The following is a 21,334-nucleotide window of genomic DNA, read 5'->3' on the forward strand; positions in this document are numbered from 1 at the left end:
GAAGATGCATGTAGTAGATACTAGATGCCTGTATGAGAGTGGTTGTTGGAGTGAGATGGTAAGAGATGAGTCATTAATCTGTCTGACTGCTCTCTTTTGTACTGCATCGAGTATTTTTAGGAAGCTCTTAGGGACCTCTTCTGATGTGTGAGCAGTACTCGGATCAGTGGATTTGTGATTTGTACAGGATTAATAGCTGTTCAGAGATATAGTAATGCCTTGAACAAAAGAGGAATCCTAATTTTTTGGATTCCAAAGAGGCAATGGTTGTTATGTATTTATACTAAGAGAGTATTGATGTCAAGGTAATCCAATGAGGGGAGAGAGAGAGAGAGAGAGAGAGAGATTTCATCTTGCCTAGAAATTTCGGTATTGTCAAAGGTAAGGCTGAGATACTATGGTGTTTTTTTTTTTTTTTTTTTTTTTTCTGGGAAATAAGACAGAACTGTGTTTTATCATCATCATCATCATCATCAAATTCCTGCCATGTACCCTCAAGGGGTGTACAGGATATGACAGTACTACATGAAAAAATTACATCATTACTAACTTCCTATCTCCAATTTTCCTCCAAATCAGTCTGTTACTTGTCAAGACTCCAACATTATCAGATCTTATATTTCTATCGTCTAAGGCACTTTGTACCGTATCAATCCACCTATATCTTGGTCTTCCTCTGGGTCGTTTTCCTGCCAACCTGGCAGAGAACACTTGTTTTGCTAATCTTTCCTCTCCCATTCTATTTAAGTGACCATACCATCTGAGATTAGCTCTGCTAACGCATTCCTGCATGCTGACAATGTCAAGTTCTTTCCTAATATCCTCATTTTTAATATGATATTGCCATTGATGCCATCTGTTCACGCCTCTAATCTTTCTCAGAACTCTCATATCTGCGGTCTCTACTCTTTGGTCAAGTGTTTTACTTCTGACCCAGCTCTCAGATCCATAAGTTAAAATTGGTTTGAACACAGTCTTGTATACAGCTAATTTAGTGTTCCGACTAATTTCTTTCTTATTCCATATGAATTTATTCAATTGACTTCCCACGATACCAGCTTTGCTGATTCTGTTGTCTATTTCTATATTTAGTTTACCATCTTCAGTAAAAATTGTGCCTAAGTAGCTGAAATGTTTTACTTGTTCCACAGGTTCTCCATTCATAACACAGTTGACATTTTCAATGATTCTGCCTATTTTCATTGTCTTTGTCTTTTTATTGCTGACCTTCATACCATATCTATTACAACAGCTATTCAATTTAGTCAGAGAATCTTGCAGACTTGTAGCGGATTTATTTAGAAGTATAACATCATCCGCATAAAGCAAAGAGCTGACATTAACATCTCCAATTTTGATATCAGGTTTAATACCACATTCCTTCATAATGTGATCCATATAGATAATGAATAACAGAGGGGATAATGTACATCCTTGTCTCACACCAGATTTAACATTAAACCATCTTCCTGTACTTCCTTCAATTCTAACTGCTGACTCACAACTCAAATAAAGACTAAGTATTGCTTGATATAATGCCCCATTGACACCATATAACTGCAGCGTATTGAATAGCTTCTCTCTTGGCACCTTGTCATATGCCTTTTCCAAATCGACAAAACTTAAATACAGATCTTTGTTATATTCCCATGCTTTCTCAACTATTTGTCGTAAAGTGAAGATCTGATCCTGACAGCCTCTATTTGGCCTGAATCCAGCTTGTTCTTCACCAAGCTTTTCTTCCACAATTCTCCTCAACCGTTTCTCAAGTATACTTGCATAGATCTTGCCAGGAACACTCAGTAGGGAAATACCTCTGTAATTCTCGCATTCAGTTTTATTTCCCTTTTTATATATGGGTACTATGAGAGCTCTACTCCAATCATCGGGAATTCGTCCCTCTGTCCAGGCTTTCTGAACTATGCAGTGCAGCCACTGTAAGACTCTTATACCACCATACTTCAGCATTTCTGGTCGAATATCATCTACTCCTGCTGCCTTTCCACATTTCAAGCCTTTGATGGCTTTTTCTACTTCAAGTATGGATATGTATTCCTGACTGCATGCCTGGTCAGTGTTTTTTATCACTGTGCTGTCATCACTGCTTGTTTCATTTAGCAGTTTTTCAAAGTAATTACTCCATACTTCAAGGATATCTTTTTCTCCTGTTTTCATTTCACCTTTATCATCTCTAATTCCTTTTACAGCACTCTTTCCTCCATTCCTAAGCTTCTTCAACAACCTCCAGAATATTTTGCCACCTTCTTGATATTTATTTTCTATATTCTTGCCAAAGTCCTCCCATGACTTTTGTTTAGCTAGTTTTACATACTGTTTAGCTTTCTTACATTTGTCTCTGTATTCTGTAAGAGTAAAAGCTGACTTATTTGCCAGGAACTTTTGATATGCTTTCTTCTTTTCCTTCACTGCCTCTTTAACTTCCTGTGTCCACCAGGGAGTTCTGATTTTTTTATCTTTGCACACAACCTCACCACATGCCTCTCTGGCAGAATCAATCAATGTTTCCTTCAGAGTTTGCCACTGAATCTCCAAGGTTTGATTCCTGTTCTCAAACTCTTTCATTTTCTTTTCAATAATATTTCTGTATTTTAGTCTACAGTTTACATCTGAGAGCTGCTCAACTTTTATTCGCTTTAAAACTTTCTTACATGTTATTCTTTTCAATATGAAATTCAATTTTATCCTGCTCAAGACTAAATAGTGATCACTTCCAATTTCAAATCCTCTGTACACTCTGGTGTCCTGCACCAGGGAGAAAACATCACTATCAACAATAACATAGTCAATGAGACTTTTCTTATTCCTAGCCTCTTCTCTCCATGTGAATTTGTGCACATTTTTATGTTGGAACATGGTGTTAGTAATAACCAGTCCATGTCCTGAGCAGAAATCCAACAGATATTTGCCATTATTATTAGCTTTGCTCTTTTCTCCAAATTTTCCCAAAATATTTTTGTATGTCTCACAATCATTTCCTACTCTACTATTTAGATCCCCAACAAGGACCAACTTTTCCTTTTTCATTGTGTCAGTTGCTTTTTCTAAAGCCTCAAAAAATTCCTCCACTTCTACCTTAGTAGAACCTTCTGTGGGACCATAGGCACAAATAAGTCTCATTGTCCAGTTCCCCATTCTCATATTTGCCCACATTACTCTACTTGAGACTGACTGCCATTCAAGAAGATTAGCCTCGTATTTTGTGTTGAATACTATGGCTACTCCTTCTTTTCCTTGATTGTTATTGCCTGAATATAACATTTTGTATTTATTGCTCAGAAAGATCTCACCAGTTTTGGTCTTTTTTGTTTCAGTCACCCCTATTATGTCGTGTTTTACTGTGTCGTGTTAAACTGTGTTTTACTGGCATTGAAATTGACAAGGTTATCCAAGCCCTATTGAGGATTGGTTTGGACATCTTATTTTAGACTTCCAGAGGTTGTTGCTCTGTGAGCAGTGGTGTTTTGTTTGGTGCAAGAGTTGTCAAGTGACAAGGAGAAATATAGTGTACTGTCATTGGCTAAACTGTGTATTGGATTGGTGGTCAGCTAGAGCAGGTCATTGATGTATAGAAGAAACATTTCACTGCCTCTTTAACTTCAAGAAGTTAAAGAGGCAGTGAAAGGGGGAAAAAAAAGATTGAAAATTCCTGGCAAGTAAGTCAGCTTATTCTCTTAGAGAATACAGATAAAAATGTAAAAAAGTAATGCACTGTAAAATTAGCTAAACAAAAGTCATGGGAAGACTTTAGTAAAAATAAACATAAAAAATAAGTATCAGGAAGGTGACAAAATATTCTAGAGGCTATTGAAAAAGCTTAGAAATGGAGGAAAAAGTCTGATTCTAAAAGGAATCAGAGATGATAGGTGACATCAAGAAGATATTCTGGATGTCTGGAGTAATTACTTTGAAAGATTGCTAAATGAAACAAGCAGTGTCAACATGGTGGTTGAAAACTAACAACAGGGATGCAGTCAAGAATACATATACATACTTGAAGTAGTAAAAGTCATTAAAAACCTGAAATGTGGAAAGTTAGTTGGAGTAGATGAAATTCAAACAAAACCGCTCATATATGGAGGTATAAAGGTTTTACAGTGGCTGCATTCCATAACTCAAAAGGCCTGGTCAGAGAGTCAAATTATAGATGATTGGAGTAGAGCTCCTATAGCACCAATCTATAAAAAAGGAAATAAAACTGAATGTGAGAATTACAGAGATATTTCCTTACCAAGATATTTCCTAATGGCTAAGAAACATTGTGGAAGGGAAGCATGGAAAAGAACAAGCTGGATTCAGGCCAAATAGAGGTTGTCAAGATCAAATTTTCACTTGAAGACAAATATTTGAAAATTTTCGCGAATATAACAAGGATTTGTATTTAAGTTTTATTGAACTGGAAGAGGAATATGATAGGGTGCCGAGCTCTTCAAAATGCTAGTTATGTATAAATGGGACATTATATCAAGCAATATATATATATATATATATAGTCCATTTAAACTGTAGGTCAGCAGTAATAATTGAAGGAGGTAGAGGAAGATGGTTTGGTGTAAAATCAGGTGTTGACAAAGGTGCACACTATCTCCACTGTTCTTCATTATCTATATGGATCACATTATGAAGGAAAGTGGTATTAACTCTGATATCAAAATTGGTGATGTTAATCTCAGATCTTTACTTTATGCAGATGATGTTATACTTCTGAATTAATTCAGTACAAGTCTGCAAGATTCTCTGTCTAAATTGAATAACGAATGTAAGGGTGCTTAAGGGCCAAAGCTATATAACTGAGACGAGACCTCCACATAGCCTTTAAAGGAATGCAAAGAACCGATCATGTCTTCTGACCTAATGTCCAATCCTCACCTTCCCGTGGTGCACCCTGTTAGGTATCTACCTGGATACTAAACGAACGAAGAATGGGCTGGCAATTTGGGATTTCGCTGACCAAATTGTATTCCTATTGGCTTAAACCAAAATAAAAAATGATGGTACAACATGACAGAATTTCATGCCGGCTGGGACGTCGCCCAGTTACACAAGGCCCTCATTGTTTTCGCCAATGAACCAGGGCAAACAGCGAAAAGTCAGCTACTGGAACAAATCCTAAAACCAATCCCAACTCAACATCTAGGGGTGACTTAAACAAGAAAGACAAACAGAAAGAAAACAAGAAAGACTGATTCAGAAAGACAAAAACTGGTGAGATCTTTCTGAGCAATAAATACAAAATGTTATATTCAGGGTATGACAATCAAGAAAATGAAGGAGTAGCCATAATATTCAACACTAAATACGAGGCTAATCTTCTTGAATGGCATGCAGTCTCAAGTAGAGTGATGTGGGCAAATATGAGAATGGGGAACTGGACAATGAGACTTGTTTGTGTCTATGGTCACACAAAAGGTTCTACTAACGTAGAAGTGGAGGAATTTTTTGAGGCTTTAGAGAAAGCAACTGACACAATGAAAAAGGAAAAGTTGGTCCTTGTCGGGGATCTAAATAGCAGAGTAGGAAATGATTGTCAGACATACAAAAATATTTTGGGAAAATCTGGAGAAAAAAGCAAAGCTAATAATAATGGCAAATACCAGTTGGATTTCTGCTCAGGATGTGGACTGGTTATTACTAACACCATGTTCCAACATAAAAATGTGCACAAATTCACATGGAAAGAAGAGGAAGGAATAAGAAAAGTCACATTGACTGTTATTGTTGATAGTGATGTTTTCTCCCTGGTGCAGGACACCAGAGTGTACAGAGGATTTGAAATTGGAAGTGTTCACCATTTAGTCTTGAGAAAGATAAAATTGAATTTGATATTGAAAAGAAGAACATGTAAGAAAGTTTTAAAGCGAATAAAAGTTGAGCAGCTCTCAGATGTGAACTGTAGATAGACTAAAATACACAAACATCATTGAAGAAAGAATGGAACAGGAGATTCAGTGGCAAGCCCTGAAGAAAACACTGATTGATTCAGTCAGAGAGGCATGTGGTGAGGTTGCTTGTAATGTGTCCGCCATGCGGTCAGAACTGCATGGCGGACACAGTAAGTTAAAGGGACAGTGAAAGAAAAGAAGAATTCCTGGTAAATAAGTCAGCATGTGCTCTTAGAGAATACAGGGACAAATATAAGAAAGCTAAACGCTGTAAAACTAGCTAAACAAAAGTCATGGAAGGACTTTGGGGAGAACATAGAAAATAAATATCAAGAAGGTGGCAAGACATTCTGGAGGTTGTTGAAGAAGCCCAGAAATGGAGGAAATAGCTGTAAAAGGAATTAGAGATGATAAAGGTGGCATGAAAACAGGAGAAAAAAGATATCCTTGAAGTATGGAGTAATTAAAAGTTTATTTTTCACTTGGTCAGACTATAATAAATTTAGTTTAATCCTTTATCCAAGTGTGTGCAAACAAAGTTTGCGCCTGAAAGTATCTTCAGGTCTGGGGCCAAAACTTTCAACATCTTTCTCTAAATCCAGAGTAATTTAATAAAAAGGTGGCACACCGTTTGGCAACTCCTATAGGAGGAGATGACCTTGCTAATGCTTCTGCCTTGGTATCTCCACTTGGGCCTGGCTCCCCACTGAAGAGACCTCGATAAAGGTCAAAACTAGTCTGGGTAGTGGCCCTTCCCTTAATGCATAACATTATACATATCCGCAAGGAGATGTGTTTTGCATCGTGGGAGACAGGAGTGTTGGTAGCTTGCTCCACCTTTGCAAAGAGTCGCCCAGTGTTGTACCACTTTCCCTCAGTCCTGAAGATACTTTCAGGCGCAAACTTTGTTTGCACACACTTAGATAAAGGATTAAACTAAATTTATTATATGGAGTAATTACTTCGAAAAATTGCTAAATGAACCAACCAGTGATGACAGCACAGGTTTAAAAAACATTAACCAGGCATGCAGTCAGGAATATATATCCATACTTGGGAAAATTTGGAGAAAAGAGCAAAGCTAATAATAATGGCAAATATCTGTTAGATCATATTCGACCAGAAATGCTCAAGTATGTAGGAATAAAAGTCTTGGAGTGGCTGCACTGCATAGTTCCGAAGGCCTGGACAGAGGGACAAATTCCAGATGAATGGAGTAGAACTCTCATAGTATCCATATATAAAAAGGGAAATAAAACTGAATGTGAGAATTACAGGGGGTGGTAATTCTCTACTGAGTGTTCCTGGTAAGATATATGCAAGTATACTTGAGAAATGGTTGAGAAGGATTGTGGAAGAGAAGCTTGGTGAAGAACAAGCTGGATTCAGGCCACATAGAGGCTGTCAGGATCAGATTTTCACTTTACAACAGATAGTTGAGAAATCATGGGAATATAACAAAGATCTGTATTTAAGTTTTGTGGATCTGGAAAAGGGATATGACAAGGTGCCAAGAGAGAAGCTATTCGAAACACTACAGTTATATGGTATCAGTGGGGCATTATTATTATTACGTGACACCTCCAGGGAGTCCAAAGACTCATCAAGGGAGGGTGCCTACTCCACAACTCTCCGTTTCCACCATTCGATCCACTATACCAACGCCATCTGCCGCCGCCCACCACACACTAGTATTTTCACAGACAATCACAAATATCCATGCCCACGCTTGGATTCGAACCCACAGCCTTTTGGCTGGAGAACGGATACGCTAACCACTCAGTCACCTGTACGGCAAATTATATCAAGCAATACTTAGTCTTTATTTGAGTTATAAGTCAGCATTTAGAATTGAAGAAAATACAGGAAGGTGGATTAATGTTATATGTGGTGTCAGGCAAGGATGTACATTATCCCCTCTGTTATTCATTATCTATATGGATCACATTAATTAGGAAAGTATTAAACCTGATATCAAAATTGGAGGTGTTATTCTCAGCTCTTTGCTTTATGCGGATGATGTTATACTTCTAAATAAATCTGCAAGATTCCCTGACTAAAATGAATAACTGTTGTAATAGATATGGTATGAAGGTCAGCATTAAAAAGTCAATGAAAATAGGTAGAAACATTGAAAATATCAACTGTATTGTGAATAGAGAACTTATAAAACAAGTAAAACATTTCAGCTACTTAAGCATGATTTTTTAGTGAAAATGGTAAATTAAATATGGAAATAGACAACAGAATCAACAAAGCTGGTATGGTATGAAGTCAACTGAATAAATTTATATGGAATAAGAGAGAAATTAGCCAAAACACTAAATTAGCATTATACAAGACAGTATTCAAGCCAATTTTAACTTATGAATCTGAGTCAAACACTTGACCAAAGACTAGAGACCGCAGACATGAGAGTCTTGAGAAAGAGTGGCATGAACATATGGCATCAATGGCAACATCATATTAAAAACAAGGATATATATGGAAAGAACTTGACATTGTAAGCATCCAGGAATGCTTTAGCAGAGCTAATCTCAGGTGGTATGGTCACTTAAACCAAATGGTCCAGGTTGGCAGGAAAAAGACTCAGAGGAAGACCAATATATAGGTGGATTGATAATGTTGGAGTCTTGACAGGTAACAGACTAATTTGGAGGAAAATTGTCGATAGGAAGTTAGTAATGATATAATTTTTCATGTAGTACTATCATATCCTGTACTCCCCTTGCGGGTATAAATCAGGAATTTGATGATGATGATAACTGATGTAATAAATTTGGTATGAAAATCAGCAATAAAAAGACAAAAACAATGAAAATATGCAGGAATATTGAAAATATCAACTGCATCGTGAATGGTGAACCAATTGAACAAATAAAACATTTCAGCTATTTAGGCACAATTTTTAGTGAAGATGGTAAATTAAATATGGAAATAGACAACAGAATTAGTAAAGCTGGGTATGGTAGGAATTCAGCTGAATAAATGTATATGGAAGAAGAAAGAAATTAGTCAAAACACTAAATTAGCTGTATATACAAGACAGTGTTCAAACCAATTTTAACTTATGTATCTCTCAGATCCATATCTGGGTCAGAAATAAAACACTTGATCAAAGACTTGAGACCTCTGATATGAAAGCTCTGAGGAAGATTTGGGGAGTGAATAGATGGCATCAACAGCAGTATCATATTAAAAATTAGGATATTAAGAAAGAACTTGCTTGCCATTGTTAGCATTCAGGAATGTGTTAATAGAGCTAATCTCAGATGGTATAGTCACTTAAAACAGAATGGGAAGGGAAAAATTAGCAAAACAAGTGTTCTCTGCCATGTCGGCATTTAAAAGACCCAGAGGAAGACCAAGATGTAGATGGATTGATGCAATAAAAATTGCCTTAAAAGACAGAAATATAAGATCTGATAATGTTGGAGTCTTGACAGATAACAGATTAATTTTGAGGAAAATTGTTGATCAGAAGAATTAGTAATGGTGTAACATTTTCATGTACTACTATCATAATTATCTCATACAACCCTGAGGGTACTTATCAGTTATTTGATAATGATGGTGATGAAGGAAAAAGGACTGGTACCTTAAAATGTTCATGTTGTACATGAGGAATATGGTTGTCTAGGTAATGAATATTATACTTAAACCATACCACATAGCAACCCTCCCCTCACCCCATCATTCTACTCCCACCATTATCAGACAGTGTGCTAAGGTAAAATCATTCTCTAGACAGTCCTATATGCCCAGATGTAACTAGATTAGAAGACTATTGTGACCCATTTCTCCACTCATCTTACAAGTCTGATATCCATTCCTTCATCATTTATGCCATATGTAAGGCATAGGATTGCATATAGCTTCTTACATTTCCAAATCCAGATTCTTTAATATCTGTTGGTGAAATCAGGTAATTGGCTCTCAAAAGGAGTATTGGTTCCTGCAATTCAATATTTTCTTGGATGCTGTGTCACTTAATTTTTAGGAAATAACGTGTACTAGAATATTAATTAAAAACTTTAATCAATACCTTCCTATATTTCTATATTTCAGCAATGTTGCATTGCAATCTTCAGGGATCACTAAACAATGATATGTGCATGCAGGCACTAACACTCAGCAAATGAGGCTGAAGAAAGGCAACTGAAGTCGGTCCTAGAGTCCTAAAGGTGCCCCATAGTGTGCTTAAATTGGGTTGTCTTTACTGTTGAGCTGATGATTGTAGAATGTAAGCTTCCCAAATTTGGGGCAGTTTCATGCACCTAAATTTGTTGAGGTTTAGGAAGTTTTTCAGAGCTGAGGCTGGTTCCAGGAATAATCTTTCATACTTGTACTTGCTACAGTGTAATAAAGTAGCCTTCTTCCAGCGTACTCTGTGATGGATATCCAATGCATGGTCAGCATGTCCTGAATGGCTGTATTGGTGAAACCGGATGTAGTCCTTGTATATTCGGATGTCCTGCCTGTTTTACCATAGTAGGATAGACTGCAACTGCAAAGGACTTAGTATACTCCAAGTAGGTCTGAGGGAAATGGCTGATCTTTGGTGGAGCAGATGAGGGATGCAAATTTCTTATATGGTTTGTAATAAGTTGTGAGGTCATATTTTCGTAGGATTTTTGTTATTTTTTCAAACATATCCTGGATATAAGGAATGGTAATAGATTTAGAGTAATCTCTGTTAGGAAGGGAAGAAGGGGGGGGGGTTGTGGTTAATAGGTTTTAATATTTTATTTTATATTTAATTTAATTTAATTTAATATTTTAATATTTAGTTTGGATATTTTGGGGGTTGTACCATTGGCTATGAAGGTGCTAAGGATATGGTTAAGTTCAGTAGTTGGGCATTGTTATCTGAACTAATTAATTTTGCCCTGTTATATTTTCTTTGTTTTAAACAGTCAAAAATCACATAAGCAGTAGGTCTAGTTTCTATGAATAGAAAAACAATTCCTGGAAAACCGTGTGCCATTTATATCTTATATGAATAGGATTGTTAATATCTCAGTGAGCATAGAGGAACCATTATGTGCAAGAAAAACTAATCATTTTTATAACTAATTATTTTTGCATTGTTGTATAGTATTGGCATTTGTTATATTTTTCAGTACATGTTCTGAAGACTTGGCTATTATTCTCATGAAACAGCAAAACGAACTGTTATAATAACTTTTTGTGTATGTATATGTGTGTGCACCATCACAAATGATGGAACATATAAGGCAACATTGTATACCATTTCCTTGGTTATTTATAAGCTGATAATCTGATCATGTTATTAAACAAAGCTGTGTGAAACCTGATATCACAATAGGAATGGTAAGCTCAATTAACTATCCTCAGGTGATATTTTTCCTTTTATATAAATCCACTAATAAATCATTCATCACTGATTTAAATAAATCTAATAAATGTGACATGAAATTGTTAATATACAGACATCTCTGGAAATAAGTAGACAGACTGGAAAAAAGCATGGACTTTAAGTTTAAGGGAGATGGTAAATCCCGTATTATTGTACAGCCGGGTACAAAACTCGGATCGAAATCCATCGAATCCTAGAGTTTCATGCCGAAAAAACTATCGGCGAGCCCAAGTGTAAGTAATCACTTGGGAAGTACAACACCAGGGCAACTTGCAGCAAAGGTGGAGCAAGCTCTGTCACTGTCCTTAATATTCTCTCATAATGTAAAACGCAGCTCCTAGGAGGTGTATTATGTTTTACATTATGAGATTTCGTACCCGGCTCTACAATAATACGGGATTTACCATCTCCCTTAAACTTAACTTATGTCGCCGGTAAAATAGCCTTTTGGCTTATTATAGTAGTAATAACAATATATAAGTACACCATTTTAGCAATTCGTTAGTAGAGGTATATGTAAGTTCGGTTCACTTAAAACCTTGATATTCCAGGTCTACCTACTCACTGATGAGACCTCAAAAAAGGGTTGAAACCGGTCTAGGTAGCGACCTCTTCTCATAATGAAACAGTAATACATCTCCTAGGAGCTGCGTTTTACATTATGAGAGAATATTAAGGACAGTGATGATTTAGTTTTATTCAGTGTGCATGCAATGTTCAAGTTATGTATGTTTTTTGCAAGTCTGATTTGCCGAAGTATGGTGGTATAAAAGTCTTACAGTGGCTGCACTGCATAGTTCAGAAAGCCTGGACAGAGGGATGAATTCCCAATGATTGGAGTAGAAATACCAATTTTCTGTAAGGTCTGCAACAGGAGGTCAGTTAGTATAAAAAAAATCAACAGAGTATAAAAAAACATGATCTGACCTCCTGTTACAGACTTTACAGAAAATTGGCATCCCTTATCTGCTCCACTAAAGACCAACCACTTCCCCCTAGACCTACCTGGTGTATACCAGGTCCCTTGCAGTTTGTAAACTGTCTTACTTTGGCCAAACATGCAGGACAGCGAATATCAGAATTTCTGAGCACAAGGACTACATCCGTTTTCACAAGTACAGCCATTCTGGGCTTGCAGACCATGCTCTGGATACATGCCACAGAATACGGTGGAAGAAAGCTACAGTAATACACCGTAGCAAATACAAATTCGAAAGGCTATTTATGGAATCAGCCTCAGCCCTAAGAAATTCTCCAAACCTCAACAAATTTGGTTGTATGCGACTGCCCCAAATGTGGGAGGCTTACATCAGCAGACCTTCAGCCCAACGGCCAAGAACACCTACTTAGCCCACTAGAGGGCACCATCAGGACTTTTAGGAGAACAATAGCTTCATCACTTCATTCCCAGTTACTGTGTTGTAGTGCCTACGTGTGTAAGTTCCTTTAGAAGATGGCAACGTGACATTGCTGAAATATCGGAAATATTTATTAGAGTATAATTTAATTTATATTCTTAACTACGTTGTTCAATTCCTTGAGTGTTTTAATAATGCATAACCAACGTATAAGCTTGTCTACGAGAAAGCAGGAAGTTACTAAAGGGTTTTATGGAGTGGATGCTAATGAAATGAGATGACTGGATTTTTTTACATGGAAAGTAATGATTGAGTGGAATGGATTGTTAAATGTGGTTATGAATGCTCTGGCTGTGAACGGGTTTAACCACGCTACAGGCCAGGACGCATATATATACGTCCAAGTTACCATGGATGCGAAGTGCATATTAAAATTGTAATACCATTGATATTACATTGAAATATATGATGGATATGAAACGTATGAGGATGCGTATTTGATCCATAATGGCCAGTAAGGTGGTTAAGGAGCTGTGGGGGGGGGGGGGGCTTCCCATTATCTTCAAACTCCATGGAGATGCTTGTGTAGTAGTAATAATAGTCATAAGTTTCAATGTATATATAAAGTGAAGTCTTACCTTGAAGATGATGGCTTTTTCAGACTTCAAATTAATTTTTAAAAATTATTTTGTCAGAGAAGAAAATTAAAAAAAAAAAAGAAAATTATATATAACAGAAAAAAAATTAAGTGCTGTTGCTTAATCATCAATAAATCCCAAATTTTGATGAAATTGATTTTTTTCAGTGTTTTCATTACCTACATCACTTACTTGATTAACATATTTTCTGTAAATTATCTGTATATTTAAATTTTGATTCAACTTAGTCACAAAATATCTTTTTTTAAATCATACTGAATGATAAGAATACATGCATGAATGAAAGTCTGTTACATTATTTGGCAAAAATTATGATTGATATCATTTGCATACTTCCATTATATTAATTCTTATGTATGTAATGCTAGTGTAATTTTCACTTTTGTTTTCAGAACACATATATATAGTTATACAGAAGATATATTAAAGCGTGTTCAGGACCTCCTTATATTAGCTCCCTTTGAAAATGGAGTAGCTACTTCTTTGTTGTCTACTGATGACCAGTTGTTTTTGTATGAAACTACTGCTGTACTAATTATATCCAGCCAGTTTGATATGCAGGTAAATAACTATGTTATGTGCATTTAGACAAGACTTGTGTTATAATTTCTTTTATTTGCTGATGTTAGTGCTTTAACAAATGTGAAAAAATGTTATATGTCGTAGTTTCATTACCTACATTACTTCCTTGATCGATATATTTTCTGTAAATTATTTCCCACTCTTCAATATGTATTGAAATGACTTCTCTCTTTCTATGAAAGGTTATTTATGAAATAGCTTATATATATAACATATTCATCTGCCTATAAATATATGAAAGCCTGATCATTGATGACATGCTTGAAAAAAAATTTTGGAACTGTTTGAATTCCAGTCTACATTTGCTGAAAACTGCAGGAATAATGCTTTTGTTTGGGCACATTTCATCAAAAAGAAAAGCTATAATACACAAATGAGGTAATTAATGTAAATTTAATTATTAATAACTATGAAGAAAAGAGACAAATTAGTATCAAAAATTATTTTATAAAAAAGATTATGGCAATTCCCCCTTGAAATGCTTCACAAATGATAGAGGGTTTATGAAAATGCAACCTTTGGCATAAGAATTACCATATTACTGCAGTACTTAAAAGATGACGATCTTGATGAGAACCTACAATTGTAGTACCATACATACTCCATTGAAACAGCATGGATATGAAGTCAACATGGTTGATATATTTTATCCACCATAACCAGTAGGTTGGATAATGGCTTCATCTTAGTATCAGAAATTATTCCGAGAAGAGTGATAACTATTCATTATTATTTTTTTTCTTGCCAAGTGATGAAAGCGCAAATGATCTCTTTATAGGCCATAAATTTGCATATTGTGTAGTGACATTGATGTCGTTACTATCAGAGTAACGGTCCATTGCTGTTGATAGGATACATTGTGTTTCTTTCATATGATTGTTTTTCTTACATCCATTAATATGGATTACATTCTCTTAAACTCTCTGGAACCCCTTCCTGAGTTTCCTCTTAGCTTCAAAAACCAGTGGGACAGGTTTGTAAATAGTAATCCAGAGTGGTTTTTGATTGAGTGCTTTATACAGCAGCATGGTAACCTCATACCAATTTGTTCATATCTGTCTCATCTCATTAGTTTCTATAATTTCTGTTTCAAGCTGGCAAAAGGCTAGTTTCTAGTGAAAAAATAACATAATAAAGATGTATTAAAATATTTAGTCGATACTGAAAAATAATGATCACTGAAGTTTACTCTTCCCTGTTACCATGACAAGGAACTACCACTGCTCTTAATCCTGGATGCAGGTAGGTTTCATGTGACTCTTACCCACCCAAGATTCTAAAGCAGTGGTTCTTAACCGGTGTTCCCCAGAACACTTGTGTTCCACGAATTGGTTACAAGTGTTCCGCTGGTGAAAGATGTCACATAATATCTTTCACCAGCGGAATGAATTGGCTGAGTGTAATTGGCTACGCACTGTCTATTTTTAATGTGTTTTTGGTTTGTGGCTTGTCTAACATTGTAGTAGCACACAACGGATAAATTTATTATTAAACGAAAACGTGATTCTGAGGCAAATATTAATGATTAGGCAAGTACAACTGGAAGTAGTAATGACGCTGCAAATATGTCTCATACAGAAGACAGCATTATACATAGTAAAATAAGAAAAATTAATAGACAATACTCGGACAAATATTTAAGTTGCAGTTTTACATGGACAAGTGAGGAAGAATGTCCTATTCCCCAGTGTCTTGTATGTGAGGAAAAACTATCCAATAGTGAAATGATTCCTGCTAAGTTGAAATGCACTTTTACTACGAAGCACGCCAATCTTGCTTCAAAAACGAAAGATTATTTCAAAAGATTGTTGGACATGCAAGTTAAACAAGTAAAATATTTTGAATGATGTGAACTGTAGACTAAAATACAGAAATATTATTGAAAAGAAAATGAAAGAGTTTGAGAACAGGAATCAAACCTTGGAGATTCAGTGGCAAACTCTGAAGGAAACATTGATTGATTCTGCCAGAGAGGCATGTGGTGAGGTTGTGTGCAAGGATAAAAAAATCAGAACTCCCTGGTGGACACAGGAAGTTAAAGAGGCAGTGAAGGAAAAGAAGAAAGCATATCAAAAGTTCCTGGCAAATAAGTCAGCTTTTACTCTTACAGAATACAGAGACAAATGTAAGAAAGCTAAACAGTGTGTAAAACTAGCTAAACAAAAGTCATGGGAGGACTTTGGCAAGAATATAGAAAATAAATATCAAGAAGGTGGCAAAATATTCTGGAGGTTGTTGAAGAAGCTTAGGAATGGAGGAAAGAGTGCTGTAAAAGGAATTAGAGATGATAAAGGTGAAATGAAAACAGGAGAAAAAGATATCCTTGAAGTATGGAGTAATTACTTTGAAAAACTGCTAAATGAAACAAGCAGTGATGACAGCACAGTGATAAAAAACACTGACCAGGCATGCAGTCAGGAATACATATCCATACTTGAAGTAGAAAAAGCCATCAAAGGCCTGAAATGTGGAAAGGCAGCAGGAGTAGATGATATTCGACCAGAAATGCTGAAGTATGGTAGTATAAGAGTCTTACAGTGGCTGCACTGCATAGTTCAGAAAGCCTGGACAGAGGGACGAATTCCCGATGATTGGAGTAGAGCTCTTATAGTACCCATATATAAAAAGGGAAATAAAACTGAATGTGACAATTACAGAGGTATTTCCCTACTGAGTGTTCCTGGCAAGATCTATGCAAGTATACTTGAGAAACGGTTGAGAAGAATTGTGGAAGAAAAGCTTGGTGAAGAACAAGCTGGATTCAGGCCAAATAGAGGCTGTCAGGATCAGATCTTCACTTTACGACAAATAGTCGAGAAAGCATGGGAATATAACAAAGATCTGTATTTAAGTTTTGTCGATTTGGAAAAGGCATATGACAAGGTGCCAAGAGAGAAGCTATTCAATACGCTGCAGTTATATGGTGTCAATGGGGCATTATATCAAGCAATACTTAGTCTTTATTTGAGTTGTGAGTCAGCAGTTAGAATTGAAGGAAGTACAGGAAGATGTTTTAATGTTAAATCTGGTGTGAGACAAGGATGTACATTATCCCCTCTGTTATTCGTTATCTATATGGATCACATTATGAAGGAATGTGGTATTAAACCTGATATCAAAATTGGAGATGTTAATGTCAGCTCTTTGCTTTATGCGGATGATGTTATACTTCTAAATAAATCCGCTACAAGTCTGCAAGATTCTCTGACTAAATTGAATAGCTGTTGTAATGGATATGGTATGAAGGTCAGCAATAAAAAGACAAAGACAATGAAAATAGGCAGAATCATTGAAAATGTCAACTGTGTTGTGAATGGAGAACCTGTGGAACAAGTAAAACATTTCAGCTACTTAGGCACAATTTTTACTGAAGATGGTAAACTAAATATAGAAATAGACAACAGAATCAGCAAAGCTGGTATGGTGGGAAGTCAATTGAATAAATTCATATGGAATAAGAAAGAAATTAGTCGGAACACTAAATTAGCTGTATACAAGACTGTGTTCAAACCAATTTTAACTTATGGATCTGAGAGCTGGGTCAGAAGTAAAACACTTGACCAAAGACTAGAGACCGCAGATATGAGAGTCCTGAGAAAGATTAGAGGCGTGAACAGATGGCATCAATGGCAATATCATATTAAAAACAAGGATATTAGGAAAGAACTTGACATTGTCAGCATCCAGGAATGCGTTAGCAGAGCTAATCTCAGATGGTATGGTCACTTAAATAGAATGAGAGAGGAAAGATTAGCAAAACAAGTGTTCTCTGCTAGGTTGGCAGGAAAACGACCCAGAGGAAGACCACGATATAGGTGGATTGATACGGTACAAAGTGCCTTAGACGATAGAAATATAAGATCTGATAATGTTGGAGTCTTGACAAGTAACAGACTGATTTGGAGGAAAATTGGAGATAGGAAGTTAGTAATTATGTAATTTTTTCATGTAGTACTGTCATATCCTGTACACCCCTTGAGGGTACATGGCAGGAATTTGATGATGATGATGATGATGAAATATTTTGAAAAGACTTAAAATTTCCACTAAGGCACAACTTGCATCATGTAAGGTAGCTGAATTAATTGATGTAAAATTTGAATCCCTAATTTCAAAAAAATTATCGGCAATATTAAAACCTGTATACAAAACCAAGTTGTAAATATGGTAAATTACATCAAGTCAAGACCTTTAAAAGCACTCCTTTTTAAAACACTTTGCATATCTATGGAAGCCAAGTACGAATCTTTGCTTTTGCACACTGAAATAAGATGGTTATCCGGGGGGTACAGTGCTATTCCGAATTTTGGAACTTAAAAATGAATTATTGGCCTTTTTTCAAAATGAAGGTACAGATGCTTTTGTAAAATGTCTTCAAAATGATATTTGGTGTGATAAAATGATATATTTGGCCGATATTTTTAATTACTTAGCGTTAATACACATATCTAAGGGGAAAATTAAAATATTTTGACATTCACTGACAAATTGTCAGCTTTCAGAAAATAGTATCTCTTGGGAAAAACCACATATCAGAAAAAAATACAGTAGATATGTTTCCTTCAATCCATAATAAAAATGTCGAGGGAATTATTTCTGCTATAACAGAACATTTAACAATATTGGAAGAAAAGATTTCACGTTACTTTCCTTTCTTAAATACACACAATTATGACTGGATACGAATTTGGCACAGTTAATACATCGAGTTGTGAATTTTCGTTACAAGAAGAACAATTTGTTACCCTTGTCAACAGATCATACTCTAAAAATGAAATTTTCTGAAATGACGCTTGAGGAATTTTGGATTTTTGTCCAAGCTCTCTCTCCAAGGGCACTGAAAAGTTTGTTACAGTTTTCATCATCACATTTGTGTGACCTCAGTTTCTCAATATTAACCACTAAAAAGTGTGAAAGACTTACTAATATAGACAAAGAGACGAGGATAACTATATCACTTATTAGACCTGATTATTGTTGAAATCTACAAAAGCTGACAAGCTCAAGTATCGCATTTCCGTTGAGTTCCATTTTTAAAAAAGGCAAGTCGATCCATATTTTAATTGTTAGTTTTATGACCCTAATGCTTTTGGTGGTCCTCAAATTTTTCTTATAATCAAAAGTGTTCCGTGACTTCGAAAAGGTTAAGAACCACTGTTCTAAACCTATAACACAATTAGTGCTATGGATGAGCTAAGAGATTTTTTTTTTAAGCTTTCTTGTTTGTATTTCTTAAATTTATTTCTTGCATAATTGACAAATTCAGCTCTACCAGGCTGTTGTGAACCCCGAATTTCACTTTTGTATTACAGCATCTATTATCAACTCCAAAGCCTAGATCTCCCCCCGCCAATAAGTATGGTGGGCATTCCAAAGTGAGAAACTACAAAGAAACATTGAAACAGGTAGTTCTGCTCTTCTGCCTAATGCAGCGATTCTTCTCAACCTATGGGACATTTCCCCTTTGGGGAGCACAAAATACCTAGGGTGGGGGGGTGTGAAGAAAGTGAAAATCAAAGGAAAAATTGAAAACCTACTTTATTGAAACAAAAGCATTTAATGAAACTATTTATTAACACAAAAAAACAATATAAAAACAAAAACATAAACACTGAAAATAAAATAATGAAATGTATAAAATTCACTGTATTGAATAAACTAGTTACTTTTACAGGAACATATCAGTATTGCAGAATATACTGATTAACTAATTAAAACTAAATAATAACAATGAATGTAAAAATTAATGGCTTCCTTGGGCCGCTGTTGCAGAGCAAAGCTTTTCATATGATGGTCATACATTTGAAATTAACACTCTTAGTTCTCTTTCTATATTTAGCTGAGATCTATGTTTTATTTTTAAGGCAACCACTGCAGAAATCCTGATTTTACAAAGATAAGATTTTGGAAATGGCAAAAGTGCACAAAAAGCTCTTGACTTTGGTACAGAAAATTCATCAATGCCGGTCCAAAATTCAGACAGCGATTTAGATGTAAATTGTCTTTTGATTTTGCCACTTGACATGAAGTCTATAAATTGTTCATCTTCTTCAATTGAGAAACTTTCAGAGGTAATTTGAAATGAGTTTCTAACCCACTTGTACATTGCTATTATGTTGTCATCAGTTATAAAAGTTTCTAAAATTCTTCGTCAACATTATTAAATGATTTTCAATAGTTGCAAATAAAACTTTGATGTGTTGCTCTTCTGCCTTATAGGTTTTGATAAATTCATCCACATTTGCAAACATTTCTAATTTTTGTTGCTTTATCTTTTTGTTCCATAACTCTAGTAGTTTTTTACTTAGTTTCTCGAATATACCCCCCCAAGTAGCTCAATTTCATCACAAATAAGTGGTCTCTAAACCTCTCTGCTTCTTCATGATTTTCCTTTTCCAAGAAGAGGAAAATGATCAGTTTCATGCTATTTCATCTCTTAATTCGTAAACACATTGTAAACATTTTCCCTCTGATAACCATCTTGTTTCGAGGTAAAATAGTAATGCTGAATGTTCCACTCCAGCCATGTCTTTTTTTAAGGGTCTCATTTTTGTATAATTCACCATGGATATAACTGTTTTAACACAATGTTTAGACCAAGACTCGTTTCCTTTGCATTGTTTAGACCAAGATGCATTTCCTGTGAATCATGCAATGTGTCCAAATACATTGCGGGGATTTTTCCCTCACAAGGACTTGTAAATTTTTAAGCCTTCCAGACATAACTCAAGCACCTTCAGTGCAAATTCCAACACAATTTTTCCACTGTATGTTTATCTTGTATAAAAAACGTTCAATATTTCGAACAATTCATGTGCTGTGGGTCTTCTTTCTATTGGTTTACAAAACAATAACTCTTCAACCTGATAATCTATTGCAAAATAGAATATAAGCAATTAAATGACAATCCTTGTTGCTATCTGTTGCCTCGTCAAGCTGAATTGAGAATAATTAATCGCAAAGCTTCGGCAAAAGTTGTTGCTCATATCTTCACATATATCACCAATTCACCGAGCAACAGTATCATTTGATAGAGGTATGCACTGTAGTTGTTTAGTAAAACTTTCTCCAAGCATAATTTCCACAATATCAAATGCAACTGGCAGAATTAGGTCTTCTCTGATAGTGTGGGGCTTTTTTTTTTTTTTGCACCTAGCTATTTTATATGCAACTTTGTAAGAAGCTAGTAAAACTTTTTCATTTACAGACAAACTTTTTAATGCTAGAGTTTTGCTTTTCAAAACATTTCAGTTTGGCAACAAAGACCTCTTGAGGTTTGTTAACATACTCCTTATGAAGTGTTTCCAAATGTCTTTTAAGTTTATTCGGTTTCATGCTATCAGCTGCCAAAATTTTCGAACAAATAACACACAGTGGTCTTTCTTCATCATTTACTTCAGTCTTTGTAAAACTGAAATCTAAATATTCTGCTGCATACTTTCTTGATTTTACTTT

The 21,334-nt window shown here is 35.5% G+C and overlaps 1 protein-coding gene across 1 annotated transcript in view; it reads left to right on the plus strand.

Moving 5' to 3' along the window:
• The window catches only part of LOC150109266 (exportin-T-like), a 359,762-nt gene that overhangs the window by 244,156 nt on the left and 94,272 nt on the right, over positions 1–21,334 (plus strand). Inside the window, exon 17 of the mRNA XM_090401965.1 lies at positions 13,690–13,858. Within this exon, the coding sequence (XP_090258091.1) occupies positions 13,690–13,858 (169 nt within the window). The remainder of the gene's footprint in view (positions 1–13,689; positions 13,859–21,334) is intronic.

The sequence above is a fragment of the Typopeltis vanoorti genome, chromosome 2 (genome assembly GCF_054136105.1).
Source record: "Typopeltis vanoorti isolate ZY-2024b chromosome 2, IOZ_Tvanoo_1.0, whole genome shotgun sequence".
NCBI classification, from domain to species: domain Eukaryota; kingdom Metazoa; phylum Arthropoda; class Arachnida; order Uropygi; family Thelyphonidae; genus Typopeltis; species Typopeltis vanoorti.